The sequence below is a fragment of the Epinephelus lanceolatus genome, chromosome 1 (assembly GCF_041903045.1).
Source record: "Epinephelus lanceolatus isolate andai-2023 chromosome 1, ASM4190304v1, whole genome shotgun sequence".
Taxonomy (NCBI): Eukaryota; Metazoa; Chordata; class Actinopteri; order Perciformes; family Serranidae; genus Epinephelus; species Epinephelus lanceolatus.
Genome location: NC_135734.1, coordinates 29,831,815 through 29,856,092, shown reverse-complemented (window position 1 = coordinate 29,856,092; position 24,278 = coordinate 29,831,815). Strand labels below are relative to the sequence as shown.

Here is a 24,278-nt window from a genome sequence, read left to right as displayed (position 1 = left end):
TCCTTCCTCCTGCTGTTGGAGCTGTTGGCTGTTCTTCAGCTGAACACATCCAGCCATCAGGAGCAGTGTTACAGTATCTGTCTGCCTGAGTGTGCAACATCCATGTTTCTCTACATGCTAATCCTCATGGCGTATCATAGCAGCAGATGGCTACCGAGGAGTCAGAGGTTAAAATTGTAAGTGACAGTCATGTTTTTTGTTTTTGACAGAAAAATACTCTTAATTCAAACACACTCATTGCAACAGCTTTTAAAACGGATACTTTGTTCTATTTGTAGTCAGATAGTGAATGCAGTGTTTGCGGCACTTGTCCTGGTTCCTCAGTTCTACATCCTGGGAAGGTAACTGGGACAGAGGTGCTGGCATTGAGCCGTAGAGCCCATGGGTTACTTGTACAAAAGGGAATGCAGCATTAACAAAAGGGAACGCAGCTTTAATCATGGTTTCTGTTCTCTTTAAAGGCCCAAATCCTCACGATACTGCAGACAGCCTCTTCTGAACAACCTGTCAGCCTCCATCGCCTTGTCCTTCATAGCTACAGGTAAATCAGACACATTTCAAAAACACAAGCCGAGCGTACTACAAGCTAAGAATGATTTATATAGAGCAGGCACAGTCAACTTGCTTTGCCAAAGGGCCACATTTGGCAGTCAAAGGGCAAGCATTGACATTTATCAGTATGTATATCAAGTGAATTGCCTGTTTTCAACTGTTCAACATTTGCTGTCCTCACTCATCTGTCCCTTTTATGTACTCTAGCGCCTTCAAAGTACAGAAAATTGACCAGTGTGAATAAGGTTTGACCCACAGGCTGTGAGTTGAGCATCACTGATGTGGACTAACTTCAAGTCTTTCAACAGGTTTTGCAGTGATATTCACATTAATAGACCCGGTTCCTCAGAGCTTGTGGGCTGCCTATCATCTGTTTGGGCTGCTGACGTGTGGACAAGGACTATGCACCGTCATCCTGACGCTGACAGCAGCAGCATGTGTAAGAAAGAGACCACAGTGTTATTACATTCTGTAGAGAAACTGCAGCATCAAAATGATTTCTATTTATATATTTGTATGTTCACAGGCCAAAACCACCCCTGAGCTGTACTACATGTCCCTTATTCTAACGGTCGCAGCTATTGTCAGCACAGGTGAAGTACTTTTCTTATGAATTATGTGGAGGATGAAAAATGACTTAAGTATCAATAAATAAATAAATTTGTAAGCAAATAAATGTATGAATAAATAAATGTAAGTATGAATTAATTTTGAAATACATATGGAAATAAATCATTAAATGTAGGAATAAATACAGGAATAAATAATTAAATAAATAAATGCAAGAATAAATTAATTTTGAAATATATATGGAAACAATTACATGTAGAAATAAACACAGGAAGAAATAAATGAATAAATGCACAAATAAATCATTTTTAAAATACATATGGAAATAAATAATTACATGTATGAATAAATACAGGAATAAGTAAATAGATATATAAATGCTGAAGTAAATAAAAAATTATAAATAAAGAGGTAAATATGGAAATAAATAAATACAATAGATATATGCAAAAATAAATAAATAATAAAAACTTGATTATTAAACAGGACATGAATAAATAAATATCTTAAATTTATTTCTCTACTTTTGTACATTTTTTGTATCCTTGTGTCTGTGTGTAAATGAAGTAAGAGGTCCTAACCTTTGCATTTATATTTTTATTTCAGCATTTATTTATTTCAGCATTTATTCATTCTTTTATTCATTAATTTTCATATTTATTTATTCCCGTATCTATTTCTACATCTACGTATTGATACTACTCATTTTTTATCCTCCATACATTCACACACTGCATTCTTTCAGTTCAAAGGAGTAACACCTGCTTGTGTCTGTTCAGGTTATTTCATGGTGAGAGGAGGACTCTGGCTGGCTAAGAGGAAGCCCGTGACCAACCCGAGCAGAAACAATGAGCAGTAAAGCGGTCCAGCTGTCCCACGCTGACATGCGATACTTTACATATTAAGATTTCATGTGGTTTCCATGCCAACAGCAGCTGGTAACTTTAAACCATGGGAAACAGAAAAAAAAGAGAAAGCGACTTAATCCCTCTCACGTTTTAAAGCTCACTTCAGAGAAACATCACACAGCAGGTGTTTGTCTCGGTTCAGAATGGTGTTTGCTTTTTATTTGTTGATGGAAATCTGTTTCATGTAACAATCAATCATGGGACGTTAATAAATTCAGTGTTTAATTATTATAACAGTGCTGAATTTGATAGTTATCTCACTAGAAAAGTAAAGCTACATAAGATATGTTGTGGTAGGAAAGCTAAAAAGGAAATTCAGTTTTTAATATTCCCACCTAATGACCCAAACTTTCAATGAAACTGGAAAGAAAATCAAATAAATAATAACCTAAATTATATCACATGGTGCCAGTGTGATCTAGTGCATCTAAGTGCTCCCCCTTTAAGTGCATGGAAATATCTTGTAGATTTAGTGACTGCTCATCACACACACTTCTTCAGACTCTTTTCAAAAAGTTCTTCACAGACCCATATGGTTGTTTGTCTTATAAGACCAAGACACAGGACAAACAAAGGCACAATAACATGACTGCTGAAACTCAGTAGCACTTCACTTTAATTCAAAGACTGTGTATAAATCAACCTTGAAATAAAGCTGCTCTTGTTTGGACATATACAAAAAGCACCTCAAGACCACAGGCACCGAATATTCTAAAGGAATATTTCACCCCAAAATGACCATTTGTATAACAAATACCTTGAATTCGTGAAAAAATCATTTTTTCTGCACACCTATAGGCTGAATAGAGAATCTAAAAAAAGAAAAAACATTCTTCGTGAATTCAAGTAAACGGGGACAGCGTTTAACACAGCACATTCTCACTCCGACCTCATCATACATTGACGTTTGGTCATGGACTTTCCACGTCCACATACAGTATGATGTGCAAGGTACCCTGGGTGTGTTGGCTGTTGTAGTTCTGGGACACTGTGTCAAGTTCTGCCTGTTACATACATTATCTTCTTTCAAGATACACTTCCGTTTTCACAGGAAATTTTACGCTTACATACAGTCTCTTTCAAAACAAACGCACTTTAGGAAAAAAGAGTTTGGCTTTAGAATCCATACGGGACACAAACACTGTTCTCTGGGGTGAAAGTCAGTGCTTGTTTGACCCATCTACCACCCCTCCCGCCTGCCCCAGTCTGACTTTTGCTGCCTTAACTTTCGTCCTTGTCCCACCCTGTTTCCTCCTGATGCTGCCAAGCGCCGTTAAACTATAGCGGCAACCAGCAGTGTAATATGCCAGCCTTGAAGGACACCATTTTTTGTTGGTTTCTGACGCCGCAAGTCACTGCCCAAGCACCAGATTTTGACGACTGTGGAGTAAGACGGGGCTCTTTAACAACAGCAAAGCTAGAACAAAACATAATGTTTTAGCTAAATTACGTGTTTGAGCATATGACTGGATAAATGACACTAGGATAATAATGGCATAAAGTGTTTGAGCATTTGTAAAATTATGTTTTGATATGGTTTTACTGTTGTTGAACATGGCCCCCATTTACTTCAGATTATGAAGAATGTTCTTTTTCAATTCTCTGTTCACCCTGGTTGCATGTGAGAAAAACAAAAGTCTTCTTCACGAAGGTAAAGGTAACACACGGTGAGTAACTGATATAGAAACTGTCAATCTGTGGATGAAGTACTCTTTAAGTGGAATGTGAATGGGTCAGGAATGTGCTTTTTTTTTTTTGAAGCACCAAATATCTTGAATTATCTGAAACATTTCAATAACACACGTTTGTATTTCCATTATTAACATACAAAAAATGTATAATGAATGGGACCAGTAACATTTCAGTCTTTTTAAACTCACTGAGGACATTTTAAGTGGGTCACCGCCACTCAACAATAGAAAACATACAATCGAGAAGTGTAGATTACAGTAAGCTGCATACCTGCAAATTCACACCTGAGATCATACAAGATATGCACACAGTGCTACATACCCTGCACTTAGTAAACTGCAGACAGATACTTCACATGTTTGTCTAGATTTTCATTCATCTCACACATTATTAGGTTTAGATAAACTATAAAAAGTCTGTATATGCATTTCACACACACAAACACACCCAGAAAAAAAGATTTGAACGAGGCTTCAGTATAAAAGGACCATATCATAGTTTTTAACCCATTAAAGCTGGAGTGAGGAACTTTTGTCTCCCCCCTGTGGCAATGAGAGTAATTACACAAATGCTGTCAACAAGTGCTCATGTCATATGTCTGTAGGTGAGCTCTCTACATCTCCCCCACCTCCTAGAAACGCCATTTTGATAGTGTTATCAACTCTTTCCTAATGGGAGTAGCTAGCACTATCTCAAAAAGTTGCTAAAAGTCACCAGATGACGTCATATGTTCCTTTGCATATTAGTGACGTCATTGTACATTATCAGAAGCATTAAAACTTCAACAAAATATTTGAAAGGCAAGAGAGCTTTCAGCACCATTTTCTCACACTTCCAATCCAGAGAACAAAGACTGAAACTCACAACTGAACTCCTGCTGCAAGCAGCTTCTCCTCTCTTCCTGCGATCTCTCCCCTACTGCATAGTGCAAGAGGAAGGACGGGGAGAGACCTTGTGCTGTTGGCAGAGGGGTCGTGGACTGTGATTACTCTGAGCAGCACGCATGGGAATGAATTACAATACATTTCTCTCTTCTACTCTGATGAATTTGCCAAGTAGGTAACACTGTCTCTTCAAATCTTTTTCTGTTACTTTAATTAAAAATTCCTTTTCACTTTCTGGGTGGTTGACATAAAATGCATTACTTTGGCGCACCAGCACAAGAAAGTTGCCACAGTCCCCAAACACCACAACTCCAATATTCTGCATAATACAGAGAGCTTTATCTTATATGAAAAAGTCCCACACTTCAGCTTTAACTATAAATTGCAAATACTCAACATTTCTGCAATAAAACTGATGACATGCTGTGATTTCAAAAAAATATATGTATGGTTATGTATATGTGGTTCTATCTTGTGTTTACAGCCCTGTGTTGTAGTCTTTTATTTTTAATTTATTGCTGCTGCAGCAAAACCAATTGCCCCTCACGGACAAATAACGGTCTTAAATCCTGCTGTGTTCATATATATAGTTTGTGCTAAATAAGCTTCAATATGTAGAACTAAGGGTCCTTTAAGAGTTGGCTCATACTTTCTTTTGCACCAACCAGCTGTCTAATTCAAGCTGTTGTTGGTAACTTCTGAAATAAGCAACTTTAAGTCATATTTACTGAAACCGTCACTAAATTTAAACAGCAGTATAAGACAGATAATCTGCCTCCCTTGAATTACTTCTAATGGCATTAATACATGTGAAGGAAAACAACCAATCAGAGCTGAGGAGTCTCTAATGCAGCTGTCAATCATGTCAGTCACAGCTTGTGATTTCTCTCCATTTCTCTCCACAAATGTTCTCAGAAACATATTTTAGTGTACTGTTTAGCTGTAAAATGAGACACTTGGTCCAGGCAGTGGGTGGTGCTTCACTCAACCGTTTCCAACATGGTAGCCAAGGCACAAGCGTTCTCATTTTACAGCTAAACAGTACACTAAAATATGTTTCTGAAAATGTTTGAGAGAAACAGCCAATGCAGCGATAGAATCTTGATTCATATTTGATCAGTCCTAGTTTGACAGTTTGACCGAAGTTAAGGAGCAGTGATTGTGAGCTGTGATAGGCTCTCGCAAATGCCATCAGAAGAGGTAGGAAGAGAAGGAGGATCATGATTTTATTATGTAATACTGTGTGGATGTAGTGACAGTTTCAGGAAGTTATTCTCATAAAAGTTACCAACTATAGTTTTAAAGCAGCTTCAAAAACATTTGTCTGATTGAAAGTTGGAATGTGATTACTATCCTAAAAGTGCATCATAGTCTATATACCAAACAAGTCTGCCATCAGCAGGCTTCACCCCGGTGACGGGCCACTTGTCTGGGTTGTCCTTCACTCGGCTCAGCTGGGTGATCAGTTCATGCTTGCCTTTGCCCATCACTAAAACAGCGACCGTGCGAGCTCGGTTAATGGCACTGAAAGTGAGGCTCATGCGCTGGTGAGGCTTGACAGGACTCTCAGTGAGGGCCACCAGACCTTCCCCAAGTTCGTCCACTTTATTGCCAGGGAACAGAGAGGCAGTGTGGCTGTCATAGCCGACTCCCAGCAGTACAAAATGGAAGCTGGAGCCATTTACCAAATTGCTGACCTCTTGCTCATACAGCCGTGCTCCTCCGTCCTCCTCCACACACAGACGCTGGTTGAGCTGCACTGGCATGGGGTGGATGTTGTAATAGGGTATCCTCACGTGTTGCAGTAGATGGTTGTGCAGGCTGTGGAAGTTGGACTCCATTTCAGTCAGAGGCACGCATCGTTCGTCTACCATCCACACATGGGTATCCCTCCAGGGGAAGGAGAAGTGGTGCAGGGCTAACCTGTGGAACAAAGCGAGGGGAGTGGACCCACCAGAGAGGGCAAGATGGAAAACACCCCCCTCACGCACTGCTGCCTCTGCTGCTTCCTCTATGTCTGCAGCTAGCCTCTCCACCAGTTCCTCAGCCCAGGCGGACACCATGTCAGCACTACGAAATTTGCCTTGCATTACTTGGAAACCGTCTGCTGATGTTCCAGACATCTGATCAGGGCTGATTATCACCACCTCACTGTTGTAGCTAATGTCTTTCCCTTTTATACGGACATCCAGCAGGTCTCCATTGTCAGCACCCCCGGGGTAGATGCGGGGAAAAGAACTGGCTAAGCTTCTCAGCAGTGGTGTCCAAAAACCCCAGGAAGCCAGCAGGTTTTCAGCACTGATAAAACTGTTCTTACATCCAGCGAAAATGTGAGAAATAAGTTCTGAATATGCTTCCTTCTGCTCTCTTGGAGTTTGCACATAATAGTCTGAAATAGGCAAACCTAGAACATTGACATCTTTATGCTCCGTCACTTCCTTCCACTCATCGTCTATTAAAACTGGCTTGAATAAATTCTTACTTACAAGAATTGCTGGATATTGAAGGTTGCCATGCCCAAAGAAGAAAACTATCTGTTTGGGCTTGCAGTGAACGCTGTTGTGGTTCTGAAGACAAAATATGTCATTCTTGAAAAGTATACGCGCATACCCCACCCGTTCATCTAACATCTTCCCTGAGATCAAAAGAATTGGCACACCTTCATACTGGGTCTCATCGATGTGTGCCAACACAGCTGAAAGACACAAACAGGATCACTTATTAGCAGAAGTGTATTTGTTGTATACCAAGTGTTTAACGGCAGTAAAGAATACTTAAATCACAGTGATTAAAAGAAAAGCGGTCACCTGCAAATGTTGGTGTGAGACTGATGTGATCTTTTGTCTTATTCAACTCTTGCTGAACTGCTGTCTTGTACGCTTGGTACTGGCCAATCACGGCTTGATTCTTTCCTACAGGCAGCAGGGAACTGAAAATCTGCAGCTTATTTTGAAGAACTTCCTCACTGCTGCTCAGATTCACTGGAAGCCTCATGGTCAGCAGGGTCATAACCTCAGTCAGGTGGTTCTGCAGCACATCTCTGATCACCCCATATTGGTCATAGAAGGGCATACGACCTTAAGGAGAAAGAGAGGATGTGAACACATGATTAGGAGTTCTTGCTCCTTTTTCATATCTCAAAAGAGCATTTCTATATTAATTACTCAGCCATTGTTAGGTTGAATTCATGAAGACTTTGTTTTTCCGGCATGCCTTCACTGTGAACAGAGAATCCAAAAACTGAGAAAATTCTTAATTAAGTTTTAGGACAACATAACAGCAAAACTTTATCAAAACATCAGTTTACAAACTCTCACACAGTTTGTGCAGAATAATCCAGGTCTTATTTATCCAGTCATATGCTCAGTACTTCCCAAACAAGCAGACTTGGATTATACTGCATGAATTGTGTGAGTGGATGGAAACTTTAATTGACCTTTCGCTAAGCCCCGCCCTTTTGTGATGGTCCAACAAGCTGTCGAAGTAAGCATGGAGCCCACACTGTAACTAACTGCACTTCCTGAAGAAATATGATGATATTTTTGGAAAAATGAAAGAGTGATTCCAGAGAGAAGCAGACAGAGGGGTCTACAGTCTGTGTTTGAAGGATATATCCAGGATGTCAAACTGACTCAGCAGCAACAACAGGTTATAAAGACAAAGATAGTTAGAAGCTAAAGCCGAACTATAGGCTACAGATCACAGTGTAAAAGTGAACCACCACATCACTGCTGATCGCCACACAAGACAATGAATATAAAGTGAAACTTCGCTGATATTGAACCAGCTGTGTGGCATCGCAGTGTGTGCAGATGAACAGTGTTTGGCTTCCCCCCCGTGCCGCTGCCAGCACCTGGACCTCAGACACCGGACAGGCAGGGATCTCCAAGGGAAGTCAAACATCCTTCATCTGCACACACTGCGATGACACACAGCTGGTTGAATATCAGAAAAAGTTTCCCTGCTTCCCTTCACTGATTCCTGCACAGCAGGTGTGTATACATTCAGCAGGCTATATCTTCAGTAGCTAGCTAGCTAACCCTACACTTTTCAGGGTTTGATTTTGGTTTTGGAACAGGGAAGAAATGTACATCTTTTTCCAACCTCTCCAGGTAACGAGTATCATTAATACACGACGTGCCACAGGCACAACATTTACAAAACCATCCACAAAACCAGCCTGAAAAAGAAGGAAATCTGAAACCATTGCATTAGATCCAAAAGAGCACAGCTGAGTTGTTGTTGGACCCTGGTCTGAAAGATCTGGTCCAGCCCGATGCTACATTATGACATTCCAGCCTGCGTTTGGGGGCAGGACTTAGCGAAAGGTCAACTCATCAAGGATTTTCTCAGTTTTTGGATTCTTCATTCACCGAATGATGCAAGAAAATTATTTTAGTCACAATTTAAGACAACATAAATGAGTAACTGATATACAAATGCTCATTTAAGAGGCTGAAGCATTCCTTTAATTACATCATTATCAATGCATTTTTATTCACCTTTGACATCGAGGGTCTCTTTCATTACAATCTCCACCCTCTCGATGTGGTGCTTGTTCCAAATGGGATCCAGAAAGTTTTTGTTCTCTACTCTGAATGGAAGTATCTTTGCAACCACCTTTTCACAAAAGCAAAAAAAAAAAAACCCAAAACCATTACATGAAATCAAACATGTCATTTACGGAGTTACAGGTAAAAGGAACACATTGTGTAGAATATTTTTACCTGCTTCCCCAGATAATGGTCGATTCTGTACATTTCTTCATCCTTCAAGGAACTACCAAGTTGAGATGCAAGTACCTGGGCACTCCTGAAGTCATGTCCAAAAGGCTTCTCTAGCACCACCCTCAGCCACGCCCCACTGGTTGGTCTGCAACTATTATTTATCTTATCAGCAATATCTGCGTATGCAAAGGCTGGTACTGAGAGGTAGAACAGCCTCCCTGCCTCTGTTATTCCCTCTTGTTGGAGCTCTTGTTTAATATGTTTGGCCAGTTCCTGGTAGTCCTCTATGGACTTCAGCTGCCGATACTGTGAGAGCCGCAGGTACTGCTCTTTCAACAGAGCACAGCGCTCCGCTGATACATCTTTTGAGCAGGACACCGCCTTCAGGATCTCAAACAGGACAGGCGTGGCCACGTCAGCAGGTGACAGTCCTCCAGCATAGAAGGAAAAGGTGTATCCACTACTGACCTGGTTAGTGTACAGGTCGAAGAAGCCCTGCCACAGGTACTTCTTTGCCAGATCACCTGTGCCTCCCACTATTACCACTGAAACATGGCCAGGTCTCTGTGCCTCTGCTTTCTCCTCACCATTTCCTCCCTGGGCACATATAGTGACCAGTAGCAGGAGCACAGTCACAAACATGCTCTGGTTTCAACTGTCCAAACTCCTGTATAAACACAGCAATGAGAGACATTAGGGAAGGCAATCCTCTAACACCACTGAGCAATTCAGACATTATAACAAAGCTAAAAATGTGATTGAAACTAGACATGAAAAAAAAAAATCATTCAAAGTTTATAGGGTTACAACCAATTACTAATTTTATGTTTCCACGACAGCTGTGGCCAGAGGCATTATGTTTTCAGATTATACATCTGACTCATTGACATGAACATGATATCTCAACATTTGGCACAAACGACCACTCCGACTCAAGGATGAACCAATTAGAATTTGGTGGTCAAAGGACAAGGTCACTGTGACCTCACAAAACACATTCAACTCACAAAGCGTTCTGCAGATTGCAAAATGCGAGGCACACTGCACTGCCTTTTTCTTTTTTAATTGAATGCCACCTTCCCTTATAATCTACCTTTTTTTTTTTTAATTTCACAGTCATTAGTAGCTAGTTACTAAAATGGACAGACAGAGGGTACTTGTTGTAGCTCTCTGGTGAGAGGCTGTCAGCAAATAGTGTGTTGGGCACAGGGAAACAGAGACCTGTGTGGGTACATGAGACCCTGAAATAGAGGGTGGATCAAGGGGAGTACCACCAGTTGGTCCAGGAGCTTCCCCTTGATGATGGCCGTTTCAAGTACTGCACTTAAATGCTTCAACGCCTGCTGTTTTCTGTTGAGATCATGGTAACTGAGGTTTGCAAAGTTGTAACTTTCTGGGTATCCAGCAACTGAGTTTCTCCTCCATTGTTTACCAACTGTAAACTTGTTGTCGTGACCACCACAGAAGGCCTGCATCTCAAATCATCCCATTGGACAATGGGAAAAAAGCGAGATGATGCAGGGCGCTTTGCCGCTCTGTGTTGAAGTTTTGTCAATTCAAGGAACTCAAAACTCAAAAAGGCCAGGTGCCTAGAGTGCAGAGACGCGAAGCACATAGCAATGCACAAACAGCAAGCGAAAAACTTAATTCTCATTAAAACAATTGCAAAAAGCTGCCTCCAGCTGCTGTAATGCTTTCTGTGTGATCAGGGCCAAATTCAGTACAGTGCAGATCTCTGCCAGAAGGGTATGTTCTGGCTGTCACGTGCCTGCTGGAGCTGATCATGACCACTCTAGGCAATGCACGGTTCAGCTGTGGCCACGGCGAAGACAACAAAAATGGGAATTTATTCATCTGGTATTATGCCTAACTTTATAGGATCATAGGATATGGGTATGAAATTAGTCTGCAGAGTCATGATAAAGGCCAAAATGTAGCCCGCAACAGCCCGAAAGGCTTGCTGTTTCTAGCTGAGACATTTGCCGGGAATACTATTTGCTCTATGCTGCAATGCAATTTTGTTGATCACTTGTGACCCCTTCCAATTGGTTAAGAAAAGCAAGGGCTTAACAGTCAGTGACAGAACGAAACAGTCAATACAACAGGTTTTTCAACAATAATGAAACACTGCAACCATGGCATATGCCTGGCAGAGATAACTCTGACAAAATTTTATGCATGTCTAACAGGATTAAATGATGAAATTATGACATTTTATATCTATAAGGTCACTTTTATGGGGGCATCATAATGTTCTGATAAAACACTTTTCAGGCCATATTCAAGGTCATAAATCGGGAACAGAAGAGGAGACATTTGGTCGGATATCTAATAGGTCACACTCATCTTAGGTGCCCACAAATAGTCTCCAAGTGAAGACAGCTTGTTGCTCACTGGAAATAATTCACTGGAATCATACAACAATAAAATCACGTAATACATTTTATTAAATTCCCTAAAAGTCTTCACTACATATATGGCTGCAACAGTCCACCATTTTCAAGGTATACCGTGGTATTAAAATTGATGTGTACATTTGCTTATCTATGAAACTGATAAAAATAAAATGCAACTGGACAGAAAATCTCAACATTATTGTAGTCATTTTAAAAAGGGAGACTTTATACTTTTATTTAAAAAATGGTTTCAAGTTTCAAATAATAAGACGTTTGTTCAACCAAAAAAAAAAAAAAAACCCTTCATTTGAACTCCTTTAAGGGTCATTCTGACTTATAATAAGTCTGTAATACCATGAAACCAATGAAATGATGTTTTCTGAGACGGTTATTGTACCGTGAAAATTTCATACCATTGCAAATCTACATCATATGGGTGAAGACAGAGGACTGCAACTTGACTGAAAGGCATACAAACATTAGGCAGTAATTCTAGTTCATTATCAAATTATCGTCTATTTTCTTGATTGTTCTGTCAAAAATAGTGAAAAATACTTAGCATAATTTCACAGAGCCCAAGGTGATGCATGCTTGTTTTGCCTGACCAACAGCCCAAAACCCAAAGATGTTCAGTTTTAGGGTGACCATATTTTGATTTCCAAAAAAGAGGACACTCGGCTGGCCACGACATAGCCTAGCTACTTAAATGATAGGCCTACTCGCAGTTTACTCAAAGATGCCTTATAATTTTAATATATTTAAAATTTATATGTATGGATAGAAAATTTAGTTATATTACAAAATAATATCTCTCAAAGACAGAAATTCAGATAGGCCCCAATAGGGGCCACATACACACACTAGAGTGTGGCAATCCGAGCCCGACGGTACCCGACGGGTCGGGCCGCGTTTGGTCAAAAATGTAGCTATAAATTGTATTCGGGCTCGGGTCGGATTCAGTCAGCTTTCAGTGAAAATGTAGTGTAAAAATAAATAAAATCCTATTGTCTGTCCTGTTTATTGCTTGGGCACTGTTATTTACGTGACAACACCTGAACAGAACACACACAGACACACATTGGGTGTTTCTTTCTACCTCTCCCCTCTCTGGAAGTCTCAGACCTCCAGCCGCCCGCCTCCGCCTTGATTAAACGCTGAAAATAAAATAAAAGAGGGAGACAGGTTTTTCCTATTTTATCTTATATTGTTTTATTTCTCCCTCTCCTCCCGCTAGAAGCGTCGGACCTCCCGCCTCCCGCTCCCGTCTCAAACACAGAGGTCTCCCTCTCCGCAGCTGAGCACACGGCGCACGCCCGGCCTGTTAAATAGCCTGTAACCACTGTGTGACACAAACTCAGTGCTTTGGTCATTAAATAATGTCGGGCTCGGTTCGGGTTCGGACAGAAATATGCTGTCCGTGCCGCACTCTAACACACACACACACAAACACACGGAAAACCGGACATTATCATCAGTTTATAAACCCCCCCCCCCCCCCCCCCCCCCCGGCGTAGGGCTGCACGGTTTATGCGGTAGACGGTAGAAATGATATAAATTTGGCCCACGGTAGAGATTTGCGCTCTACCGTCCTATCGTCCATCGCACCTGCCTCAGTGTGAAAATGGCTGCGAGCACAGAGACAGCGGAGCAAGAGGAGCTGGTTCACGTCCGTGATTTAGCGTAGCACGTGCAACATGTGTTGCTGGATAACGTGTGAGTGAGTGAGTGAGTTAATGTTTTATGAACAGCCCCGGACTTCTCAGACTCTTTTAGCGACTTACCACTCAGAGGGAACTCATTCAGTGTCTCCTCTGGCAGCAGCACAACGTCTCTCCCTCTCCTCTCTTGCCGTGCGCACATGGGAGTTGGTTTTCGGCAAGAGAGTTTGTCATAAACCTTTGGTAATGTAAACCTATGTGACGCTAGGGGCTCTACAAAAAAACTCCATATGTGAATGTGTGATAGTTGTGGTATCATAGCAGCCTGTCACAGGTTACAGCCTGATGATTAGAGGAGAAATGGCAGTGCATAAAGGTCCAGGTGGAAAAAACACAACTCAGTCATTTAGGATTTTGTTAAAAGAAGGAAATTACCTTTTGATATGGATCCCAGGGGACATTTTGCACCATAGAGTACTGGGTTTTAATTTTGAGTTTTGAGGTCTGCATTCTGCACAATAAATGCTCTAAAAAATACATTATATCTTTGCTTTTGTTGTTTTTTTTTTTTTTTTTTTATCAATTTAGCTTTGCTAAGGGACTACAAAACCCATTCAGAAACACTTCTATTATAACTTTTACACTTAAATTTATACCGCGATATATACCGTTACCGTGAAGGGATTCGATTTATACCGTGATATAAATTTTAGGTCATACCGCCCAGCCCTACCCAGACGCCCCGGACGGGACGTGAAAAGTGGACATGTCCGGGCAAAAGAGGACGTTTGGTCAGCCTATTCAGTTTACTATCACAAACAACAAAGAAAAGCAGCAATCCATCACAATTAAGAGGCTAGAACCAGCAAATATTTGGGAACTGTGCTTAAAAAATACAACTGAGAAATAGAATCAAAACAATGTACACATGCAAAAGACACTGCTGTATTCTTTTGTAACACCCAAAACCCATCAACATACAACTAAACAACCAAAATTAGCCAATACAGATCAATAATTTGAAGACTGAATGTAAAGCAATAGTAAATACAACCTTCAAATATGCTGAAACTTACACAGATCTCCAAAGGCTGATGGTCCAAATGAAATGACTCAGCAAAGTCTCCTTCAGCAGCTGTTTTGTAGTCTCCTGAGAGCCACTGATGTGGTGTTGTGGTATTGTCATGAGCGTAATGATCAGTTACTACTGGTGAAGCAGTGGTGTAGACTTTGTACTTTGCTCAGGGGCACTGGGCTTCCTGTAAAACAACAGTTCTGTTGATAGTGTGCCGGGAATGTCAGACCAACTGATTGACGATTTTGCAAGAACTTTAAAATCATTGATTTAGCAAGAAAGGAAAAGGCTGTAGCAAAGGCATACTCCTTAGTCAGATACTGGGAATGGACCAACTGGGTTGGGGAAAGGGATATGTTGGAAACTAGAATTACTGCCTCGCGGTTGTATTTCTCCGCCAATCAGTTCATTTAAGTTGCAGTTTACATCCATGTCTGTCCAGACTCATAACATATGTAGAGATGACTTCGAAGGACTTTAATAAAAAAGTATTACATGTATTCTTTGGTGAAATGGAAGTATCATTCCAGTGAATAATTTCCAGTGAGAAACATGCCGCATTCACTTCACAGGCTATTTTTACAGAGGAGTACAGAGGACTGATAGAGAGCTTCATCACATGTTGCAACACCAATCACTTGGAGCTCAATATCAGCAAGACTACCAGATGAACAGGAGGCCCCATCTTCAGGTCTTCATCCATGACAGAGCAGACGGGATTTTTGAGGACACTCAGATCCTTAAATTTGTGCAACAGGCTCCTGCAAATCTTTTATCAGTCTGTAGTAGCTTGTGCATAAAGGCTTGGAGGCTGTTGAGGTAGGCCAGCTAGGTGATCAGGTTTGAACAGGACAGTGTGGAGGCAGTGGTGGCAGAGGAGGACGAAGGTCAAAATCAGAGCCCTTGGATATAAAATGTCCGTAATCTCTTGTATTATACATTTGTGTAAAATTCTGTCATGATTACTGTATGAATTATTAAGTAATGGCCAAAAATATGTTTTGTAAGGTCACAATGAGTCCAAGTGGATGTTGAAATTTGAGGAAATTCCCCCCAGGGCTTTCCTGAGATTATAACCTGGTCAATTCACAGCAACACCAGTGTTTCCTCTATAACTGTACAGGCCTGCTGGGCCACCGGGTCAACAGGAACCCCCGCCAGGCCAAAAAATTTATTTTTTTAATGCCAAAAATAACATGATGACCGATGGACAGACAGACATACCAAAAACACGGTGCCTCTGACCACAGCTGACTCCAGCACAGAGGCATACAATGGGTGTTCAGTGAAACACAGAACACACAATGCGTGCTGCGGTGCAAAGAACTGCCACCCGTAAGCATGTGTGTTTTGACTATCAACACAATGATAACCTGGCCAGTTCACAGCAACACCAGTGTTTCCTTTATGATTGTACAGGCCTGCCAGGCCACAGGAACCCATGTCAGGGCAACTTTTTTTTTTTTTTTTTTTTTTTAAATTTAAGGCCAATAATAACGTAAAGAATGATATAAGTAAGGTTCAAATGTAAATATGTAAAAAAAAAAAAAAAAAAATGTTGTTGTTAAGCCATGTTTTGTATGTGTGGCATCCACTACTTCAAAGCAGTCAACTTTTGCCTGTGTGGTAAGTGTAACTTCAACACTGCATGGCGTGCAGAGGACACAAATGGCCAAAACCCTACACTTCTGCCCAGGCTGAGGACACTGATGCAGTAAAATACCTCATTCATGTATTTATTCATTCATTTTCTGTAACAACTTATCCTGTTGAATAAAGTATTTCTGATCACGGGGGGGCTGGAGCCTATCCCCGCTGACATTGGGCGAGGGGCAGGTAAACCCTGGACAGGTTGTCAGACTATCACAGGGCTGACACAAAGACACAGACAACCGTTCACACTCACATTTACACCTATGGGCAAATGAGAGTCACCAATTAAGATAAGATAAGAAGCTTTATTGTCATTGCACAAAAATATACAACGAAATTTTGTTTGGCAGCAATCTCTTGTAGAAGCTACAATATCAAAAAAGTGCATCACAGTCAAATAAACCTAGTCTGCAAGTTTTTGGACAGTGGGAGGAAGCTGGAGTACCCAGAAAAAACCCACGCTGACACAGGGAGAACATGCAAACTCCACACAGAACGGCTCCCCGACTCCAGGTTTGAGCTGGGAACCGTCTTACTGTGAGATGACAATGCTGCACCACCATGCCGCCAATGAAATACCTAAAAACATTTAACACCTAGTAGGACATTTGAACAGGCAAACACTCTGCACACTGTTTCATATCCAAAAGACTGATAGGAGTCAGAGGGAAAACCTCTTCTACTCATCATAATGTGCACAGCAAAGTGCAAAGGGGACACTGACACGCATTTAAAATCCTCAGTATCTCAATGCAACTGTCACTGACATTTGTCATAAGAAAAAAAGACTCTAAATGTATTTTTGCAGCTGCGTAGCATAAGGAGCTACAGTAATAGCCAAGGCCTAGGTGTTATAAACCTGATTAATGACAGAGCACATTTTATTTTCCTCTCTCCCTCTCTAGGGAGACTGAAAATTGTACACGTTGAGCAGAACACCCACAGAATGAAGCTCATTTTATGACTGAGTGCAACATCTGGAATCCCTGCATTCCACAATCATGTTTACACAGTGGCAACGCAAACAGCAAAGGCCACCTCATGAGTGCTAACTGTTTCAAAAACAGCTGAATTTTATGTTCGATTTACTTCGTCAGTGATTACTGCAGTGAAAATATTTATTTTTTTCTTAACAGTAACACTTTCCACATGTCTGTTTGCACTAAAGGCTGTAGATTGATCCGTGTGCTCCAGTCCTTTCTTTTCCTTTGCAGCTTGCCACATCTTGTGTAAAGACTGATAACATCATAACACAAGGCAACTGGAAAAATCCTACTTGACAATAAATTGTGTCTTTTCATTCCTAATTGCGTTGCTCCTTTTAAACTACATAGCCAACCACTTGTGCTCTTATCATCTTTCTCTCTACTGACCCCCAGGCTACTACTTTTTCCACTTATTTTGCTGGAATCGATAATGTGGCATATCATCTGGGAACATACTATCTATATTCAGCCTCTGACTTCATTCCTTTTCTCCAGAATTTATCCAGTTAACACCAAGACACAATTCAGTCACAAGCTGCTTTCATTTCTTACCACCACAGAAAATCTTCCCTCACACCAGTGCACCACATACACACTCCAAAGTACCCATTTAATCTGATCTGATCTTTATTAACTAACCTAGGAGGACCTCAAAGTTCATGTCATGGATTTTCTTTCTTCTTGTTGTGCTTTCCCCTATTTCCCCCATGGGAATCAATGAAATGGCATATCAATTGAAAGCACACTATCCTCATTCAAGCTATCTTCATTTAGTTATTGACTTCATTCTTCCTCCCCAGAATTTACCCAGTTATTTCCAACACATGATTCCTCCTCAGTCACAAGCTGCTTTCATTTTTTATCAGCATAAAAATTTTCCCCTTACAACAGAGCACCACAAACACGCACCACACTGATTAATTTATGGCTCATTCTACACCAGCTCACCCAGGACAATCTACCAGCTCATGTCATGGACGTTCTTGGAAAAATTATGTGAAAACTTCTATTAAACTGATGAGACCTTGCAACATCCTATAGCTCCGAGCCTCACTGCTGATTTTTCACTGAAATTGGGTTGACATTTGTACTGTACATCCAAGAACCTCTAAGTAGGGCTGGGTGATAAAATACTCTCAAAACGGGGTCGCAATGTATGTCGATGACGATGACAAGGATAGACCTAGATAGATCCAAAGAGCGTGTCATGCAGCAGAAGTTAACAGACAGCTGTCAGTCAGTCTGCAGTGTTGGGGATGCCCGTCATTGTACATGCCCTTTTTTCACTGCAAAGTTTGTGCCAAGGTAAGGAGGAATTGAAAGTAGCGTGGACATAACGAAAAGAGGGGAAAAGGAGTGAGGAGCAAAGTGGTGGTGAAGCTAAAGAAGGGCTCTTATCCTCAAAAATGGACGAAATTGAGAATAAAAAAGGTTGAACAATGTCTATAATTTGGAAGTGGTTTGGCTACTTGAAAGGTGACGGTGCACGGACAAAGATGGTCTTCAAAATATGTCGCTGGTTGGTGCCATGTGGACGGGAAAGGTAACAAAACTTTTCGATCACCCGAAAAGGTGGCATCCCAGCGACTACACTGAAAGCATGAAAATTCGGGCCAGAACTGCAGTAAGTCCTCCAACAAAATGTTGCTCAACCAACGGCCTGGCACCTCTGCTGCTGTGGGCAGCGCTAGCGGGGCTGCTCAAAAATAGTGATCAATAGCGTCCTCTTTTGCCGGCGTAACCCCGTATGAGAAGCGATTGAAAAGGAGCAGAGATATAACAGACACTGTGCCATACTTTCTAGCCAAGGACATAATGCTCATGAACACCGTGGAGAAAGACAGGTTCAAGAAACTAATTAAAATGCTAGACTGCAGGTATGAGCTCCAAGGGAGGAAGTATTTTTCCCAAACTGCTCCACCCCAGCTTTACAGCGAGTGTCGTGGGAAGCTGGAAAATCATTTTGTTTCTTCAGTTGTCAGACATTATCAGGATACTTTTCAAACCTGCAGCATTATCAAATTATATATCGTGATAAATATCGATCAGCCCTACCTCTATGTAGAATATAATTTTAAAAATGTATTCATATAAATAACTGGTGCTGGAGGTTTTACAGTAGTCAAATTGTTGTTTTTCACCCAACAAAGAATCTTTAATTTTGTGAGTTTGCAACTTGCCGCAAGTCGGTTTGCTTATATATATGAAAGTTAGCTTGCTACAATAGTCGCAATGGCAACAGTTCACACAAAAACGGCTGCCTCTCACATGATCCTAATTAGCTGATTTGAATGGGAATGTCCATTTTCCTCTCATTCTACTTCTGTGGTGCTGGGCAGCCATAGACTGTGTGTGCTACTTAGCTGCTGAATAAGAGTCTGTCGCTCTAAAGTAGCTTGTTCTTCAGCTTGTGGGACGTGTGCTTTGTGCTACTAAATTAGCTGCTGATGAGAGTCTGTCACTTCACAGCAGCTCAATCTTCTCATCTCATTTCAGCTCCCTCAGTGGACACGCTCCAACGCTTCAGAGCAGAAAATACTGCTCATTTTTCATAATTCTGAAACCTTATCTTATGTACTTGGTGATTTTTTAAAAAAAAAACTACGACAAACTCATTATTACACATTTTTATTTTTGCTTTACCTTGATTTTAAAAATGAGCGTGACCAAACGTCTGTTTTTCAGGATGCTACAGCTGCACTCTAGGATAAAAAAAGTTAAAGTTTTGGAATGCAGCAAAGTGCACCACATGTCATGGGGCTAGGGTTGCAATGGTATGAGATTTTCACGGTATGATAACTGTCTCAGAAGATATATAATTTAATTAATTTTTAAAACGCCTGGAGTATCTGCTCCAAACTTGGGATTTATTGTGGGCTATGATTCAGTGCTGGTTCATGGATGTATTAAGAGACCTGGATACAGCACAGGAGATGGGACTTGGTTCATACCTATAAAAGTAAGTCAGTGGCAAATGATGCCATAAAAGCTCAATTTCAATGGAATGAAATTACTCGGATGATCAGTGCTGCTTCTGCATCGCTGGGCCCACAGAGCAAGCGCATGAGAGACTTCGACCAGTCAAGCCGGCAACTTCCAGTTTAGCACTCCACTAACATGAATGGTGATAACACGATTTAATCTTGCTGCTCTTCTAGAGTTTCTAAATGTTATTGGACCTAATGAATCAAATCCTGATAGTGAAACAAGTCATTTTGGAAGGGACTGTGGCGTTAAAAAAAAAGAATCGACTGACTTGTAGATGTCTCTTGGTCGATTACAGCACTCTATGGTCTGTTATTCCTGAAGAGTAGACCGTTGTAATGGATGCAGTTCTGATCAAAGATACTTAGCCAGAGCAATTAATCACTTTTGAATCAATAAAATTATTTTTAAATATTTTGTAGGGCTTCGTGATACGCAAAAAACACAATATTGAGATTATTTTGACAAATATTATGATATGAGTGGTGAATTTAGTGGAAATGGTAATTTCTGCGTTTCCATTTCACTGAAAAAATAAAATCTCAAAAATGATAAGGTGATTTTTGCTGGGGTCTGTACCAAAAAAGCATGTTCCCTTACATCTGGAATATAATCTGTAGGCCAGGGCATCTGTCTAGCATCACAGCGCTTCATTTATAAAGGTATGTTGTGACACATTTTATCTTTATCAAAGAAGTTTGATTTGGATATTGCACTTGGCCACATTGTGATTTCAATAATAAGTTTCTTTAGTAAACAGTCCGTATAGTAAGCTAACCCTTACCTTACTTAGCAATGTCAAGCACAAACTGCCTCTCCACCCTCAGAACCTGGCACAAGAGTAGGCACAAGAGTAGCTCCCAGCACTGACCTCACATTCTCCAGGCAGTAAAAGATGCGGCACATGTCCTGGTCCTGCCAAGTCATTAGCCTTCAGCTCCAACTTATGACTGTAAACTTGTGACCCTGGGAAAAAGAGCCTATCTGATATCATCAAGCTCCATGCAAAATTTCAGCGGACCAACCAACCAACCCACTAACCAACTGACAGAGTGCACTACAAAGGAAACAGATGTGCAGTATTATCGTTGTGAATAGCCTGTGAATGATAGAGGCATCCTAAAGATACTTTCTTTCATACAGTGAAGATTGGAATAATTTAATTTGGTAGTCAATTTATCTGTCATCAGCACCTTGTCCAATTTTGCGTTTCTATGCAAAGTTCAACCTCTTGGTTCACTATCAACTGGCCATTAAACTCAACCCATGAATGAGAAGGTGAAGACATGCAAATGCAGCCAACGGTCAAACTGGTAACACTGGATGAGAGCGCATATGGCTTCCTTTTGTCTCAATTTATTATTTATGTTGCACAATGATTACATTGAGGTCACGTACATAAACCACTGATTTATAATTAACAAAATACAAACAAACTAGGCGGACATTTTGCAACTCATCTACTGTATCCAGGTGGCATAAAAATGACTCCCTCTGGTGTTTAAGTACATTTTTAACTTCGTTCACAAGGTGTGACTGTATTCCATCCACCAAACAAAAATGGCGACTTTCTGTGGTGACCTTTATTTGATTTTTATACCATGGTCTTCATGTAAACTTGGTCCTGACTGGCTGCAGGGTGTCCATTAAAACCTGATAATGGACATCTACCAAGTAGTTCCAATGACACTGTCGGGTCACCGTTCTAAATTAATGTGCTGGCTAAATAACAGTATCAGCCTGTAACCATAACCATAGCAACATGGTTGCAGTCAAAGCCTCTGTTTACAATTTATTTCCCACACTGAGTGTAGTCTTCAGTGCCTCATCGTGTGACCACCACAGGATGGAGACTGTTACACACAAGCTGAGAGAAGTACACTGGCCCTCTGAACTTACTCTGTATCACATCAGTGATCATGTCACATCCCATTCCCTATTCAGTTCACTACTTGTGAATAATGTTTCTATTGCATAAGAACCTTATGGGGCGATTATGATTGTTCCAGGTATGACGTAAACCCTCAGGTGTTACCAGAGTTATAGCTAGTGAAAAACTTCAGAATTTGATTATCTCTTACACATACCGTATTCATTTTATTTTTTTTATTGTACATTCAGACTTTTCCCAATTCAGCAAATGGAGGTTAGAGAGTTACTGACTCAAGCGAGGGAGTTCAAGCATCTCAGGATCTTGCTCACGAGTGAGAGTAGAATGGAGCGTGAAATGGATTAGCGTTTTGGTGCAGCTTCTGTGGCGGACCGTCGTGGTGAAGAGGGAGCTGAGCCAGAAGGCGAAGCTATCGATTTACTGGTCCATTAACGTCCCAAACCTCACCTATGGTCATGAGTTCTGGGTAGTGACCAAAAGAATGAGGTTGCAGATACAAGTGTGCGAACTGAGTTCTCTCTGTGGCGTGTCTGGGCCCAGCCTTAGAGAAAGGGTGAGGAGCTCGGACATCCGGAAGGAGCTCGGAGGAGAGCTGCTGCTCATTTGTGTCTAAAGGCCAAGGGGTCAGTTGAGGTGGTTCAGGCATCTGATCAGGATGCCTCCTGGGCACCTCCAGTTAGAGGTGTTCTGGGCATGTCCCACTGGAAGGAGGTCCCGGGGCAGACCCAGAACACGCTTAATCAATCAATCAATTAATCAATTTTATTTATAAAGCCCAATATCACAAATCACAATTTGCCTCACAGGGCTTTACAGCATACGACATCCCTCTGTCCTTATGACCCTCGCAGCGGATAAGGAAAAAGGGATTTAAGGGATTACATATCTCGTCTGGCCTGGGAACGCCCTGGGGTCCCCCAGGAGGAGCTGGAAATCGTTGCTGGGGAGAGGGATGTCTGGGGTGCTTTGCTTGACCTACTGCCCCCGTGACCTGGCCTCCGATAAGCAGATAAAAATGGATGGATGGATGGAAATATATAAACATATTTTGTTGTGCCTCGCTGGTCCAGTTTAGAATACTGATTACTTTCACAGATGTGATTCTTTCCATGTTTGTGTTGACTTTCAGTGCCATACAAGGTTTGTTTCTTTTACAGCGATTGTTTCTTTAAGGGATTATGTCATCTTGAATCTGGGACTCTCATTTAATAATAACAACACAAACTTCTGCCAGGTTTGTTGGTGTCTCAGACCCTCAAAGTGTCTGTGTGCGCCACTGCTGCAGGTCAGGCTGAGACATTGAACACCGCACACACACACACACTTATGTCCGGTTCAAAAGGTTCCTTGAACGCATCCTGTTTACACGTGTTGCGCTGAATCCTGTAGCTCCCTGCAAAATATGTTTTCCTGTCACTGTAGTCTCACCAAACAAGACTCAAAACAGCACAGAAACACATTTGGTGTGATTATTTCTCCTGTCGGGGTTTTCAAACGGTTGTAAAGGACGACATTAGCTATAGTAATGATGGTTGTAGGAACTTGACCAACGGTTATTGGCTCGAGACTGTACGTTAGCGTAGGTAACCGTTAACGTTAACCTCAAACACGGGAGTCAGTGGAGTCTATAAGCTGTCAGGTGATATATTGAGCATCTTTAGAGAAGCTAGTTCGTTGTTATTAACGAGTCATTCATTACTTGTGTGGTGAAAACACAGCACACACACCGACAGATGACCAGCGGAGGAAACGTGAACGATTCCACCTGCTAGCTGTCAAATTTCACTTCCGCTAACGCTACAAACACACAATCCTTTTACCAATACCTGCAATACAGCTAAAACTGTTCATGAGACTAAACTACAGAGTAACACATGTAAAGGCAGCTGACAGACTGTAGAAAGTTAATTGGATACGAACCTGTCCCGTGGTGCCATGAAGGACTGCACACCATCAATAAACGTTTCCTGCAGCGGTCACGTGACACGGTCCTGCCGCTGATCTCACCAAGAGGAAAATTTTATTGCAAATATGTGACAGTGAACGGCAGAAGGCTTTGCATCTTCAAATTCTGTATTTCTAACAAAATAAAGAGATATGTTTTTAAATTTTGCACACCTTCTGCCCTTCTAATGGTGTCAGGATTTGCTGACTCAGATAAACAGTGTACATTTTGCAACAATGAACCTGAAACACTGGTACATTTGTTTTGTAGTTGTTCACTTTCTGCTCAGTTTTGGACAAATTTAGGAACAGACATTCTGCATAATATGTACTTTTACTGTTGGACCCCTAGGAGTG

The 24,278-nt window shown here is 41.2% G+C and overlaps 2 protein-coding genes across 3 annotated transcripts; one reads left to right on the top strand and one right to left on the bottom strand.

The window, feature by feature from the left end:
• Positions 1–52: 52 nt before the first annotated feature.
• On the top strand, positions 53–3,224 carry LOC117256937 (uncharacterized). Its single transcript, XM_033626681.2, has 6 exons — positions 53–176; positions 279–341; positions 462–541; positions 861–991; positions 1,079–1,145; positions 1,902–3,224. Exons 1-6 carry the CDS (start codon positions 103–105, stop codon positions 1,979–1,981), a joined length of 495 nt encoding a protein of 164 aa, XP_033482572.1. The 5' UTR covers positions 53–102; the 3' UTR covers positions 1,982–3,224.
• h6pd (hexose-6-phosphate dehydrogenase (glucose 1-dehydrogenase)) lies at positions 2,630–23,995 on the bottom strand. Of its 2 annotated transcripts, XM_033627508.2 has the most exons (6): positions 23,898–23,995; positions 14,464–14,646; positions 9,334–10,000; positions 9,109–9,226; positions 7,414–7,683; positions 2,630–7,301 (listed from the first exon to the last, which is right to left on the bottom strand). In XM_033627508.2, exons 3-6 carry the CDS (start codon positions 9,973–9,975, stop codon positions 5,956–5,958), a joined length of 2,376 nt encoding a protein of 791 aa, XP_033483399.1. In that variant the 5' UTR covers positions 9,976–10,000; positions 14,464–14,646; positions 23,898–23,995; the 3' UTR covers positions 2,630–5,955. The 2 variants fall into 2 exon arrangements, with proteins under 2 accessions (XP_033483399.1, XP_033483400.1); XM_033627509.2 differs by lacking the exon at positions 14,464–14,646 and having other exon boundaries at positions 23,898–23,975.
• Positions 23,996–24,278: the final 283 nt, after the last annotated feature.

Excerpts from the sequence above, each read along its gene's own strand:
- h6pd (XM_033627508.2), bottom strand. The coding sequence starts at position 9,975 with ATGTTTGTGACTGTGCTCCTGCTACTGGTCACTATATGTGCCCAGGGA. Across the intron at positions 9,227-9,333 it reads ACCATTATCTGGGGAAGCAG|GTGGTTGCAAAGATACTTCC; the intron begins GTAAAAATATTC and ends TTTTGTGAAAAG. Across the intron at positions 7,684-9,108 it reads AGAGACCCTCGATGTCAAAG|GTCGTATGCCCTTCTATGAC; the intron begins GTGAATAAAAAT and ends TTTCTCCTTAAG.
- LOC117256937 (XM_033626681.2), top strand. The coding sequence starts at position 103 with ATGTTTCTCTACATGCTAATCCTCATGGCGTATCATAGCAGCAGATGG. Across the intron at positions 342-461 it reads CAGTTCTACATCCTGGGAAG|GCCCAAATCCTCACGATACT; the intron begins GTAACTGGGACA and ends TTCTCTTTAAAG. Across the intron at positions 992-1,078 it reads CGCTGACAGCAGCAGCATGT|GCCAAAACCACCCCTGAGCT; the intron begins GTAAGAAAGAGA and ends GTATGTTCACAG.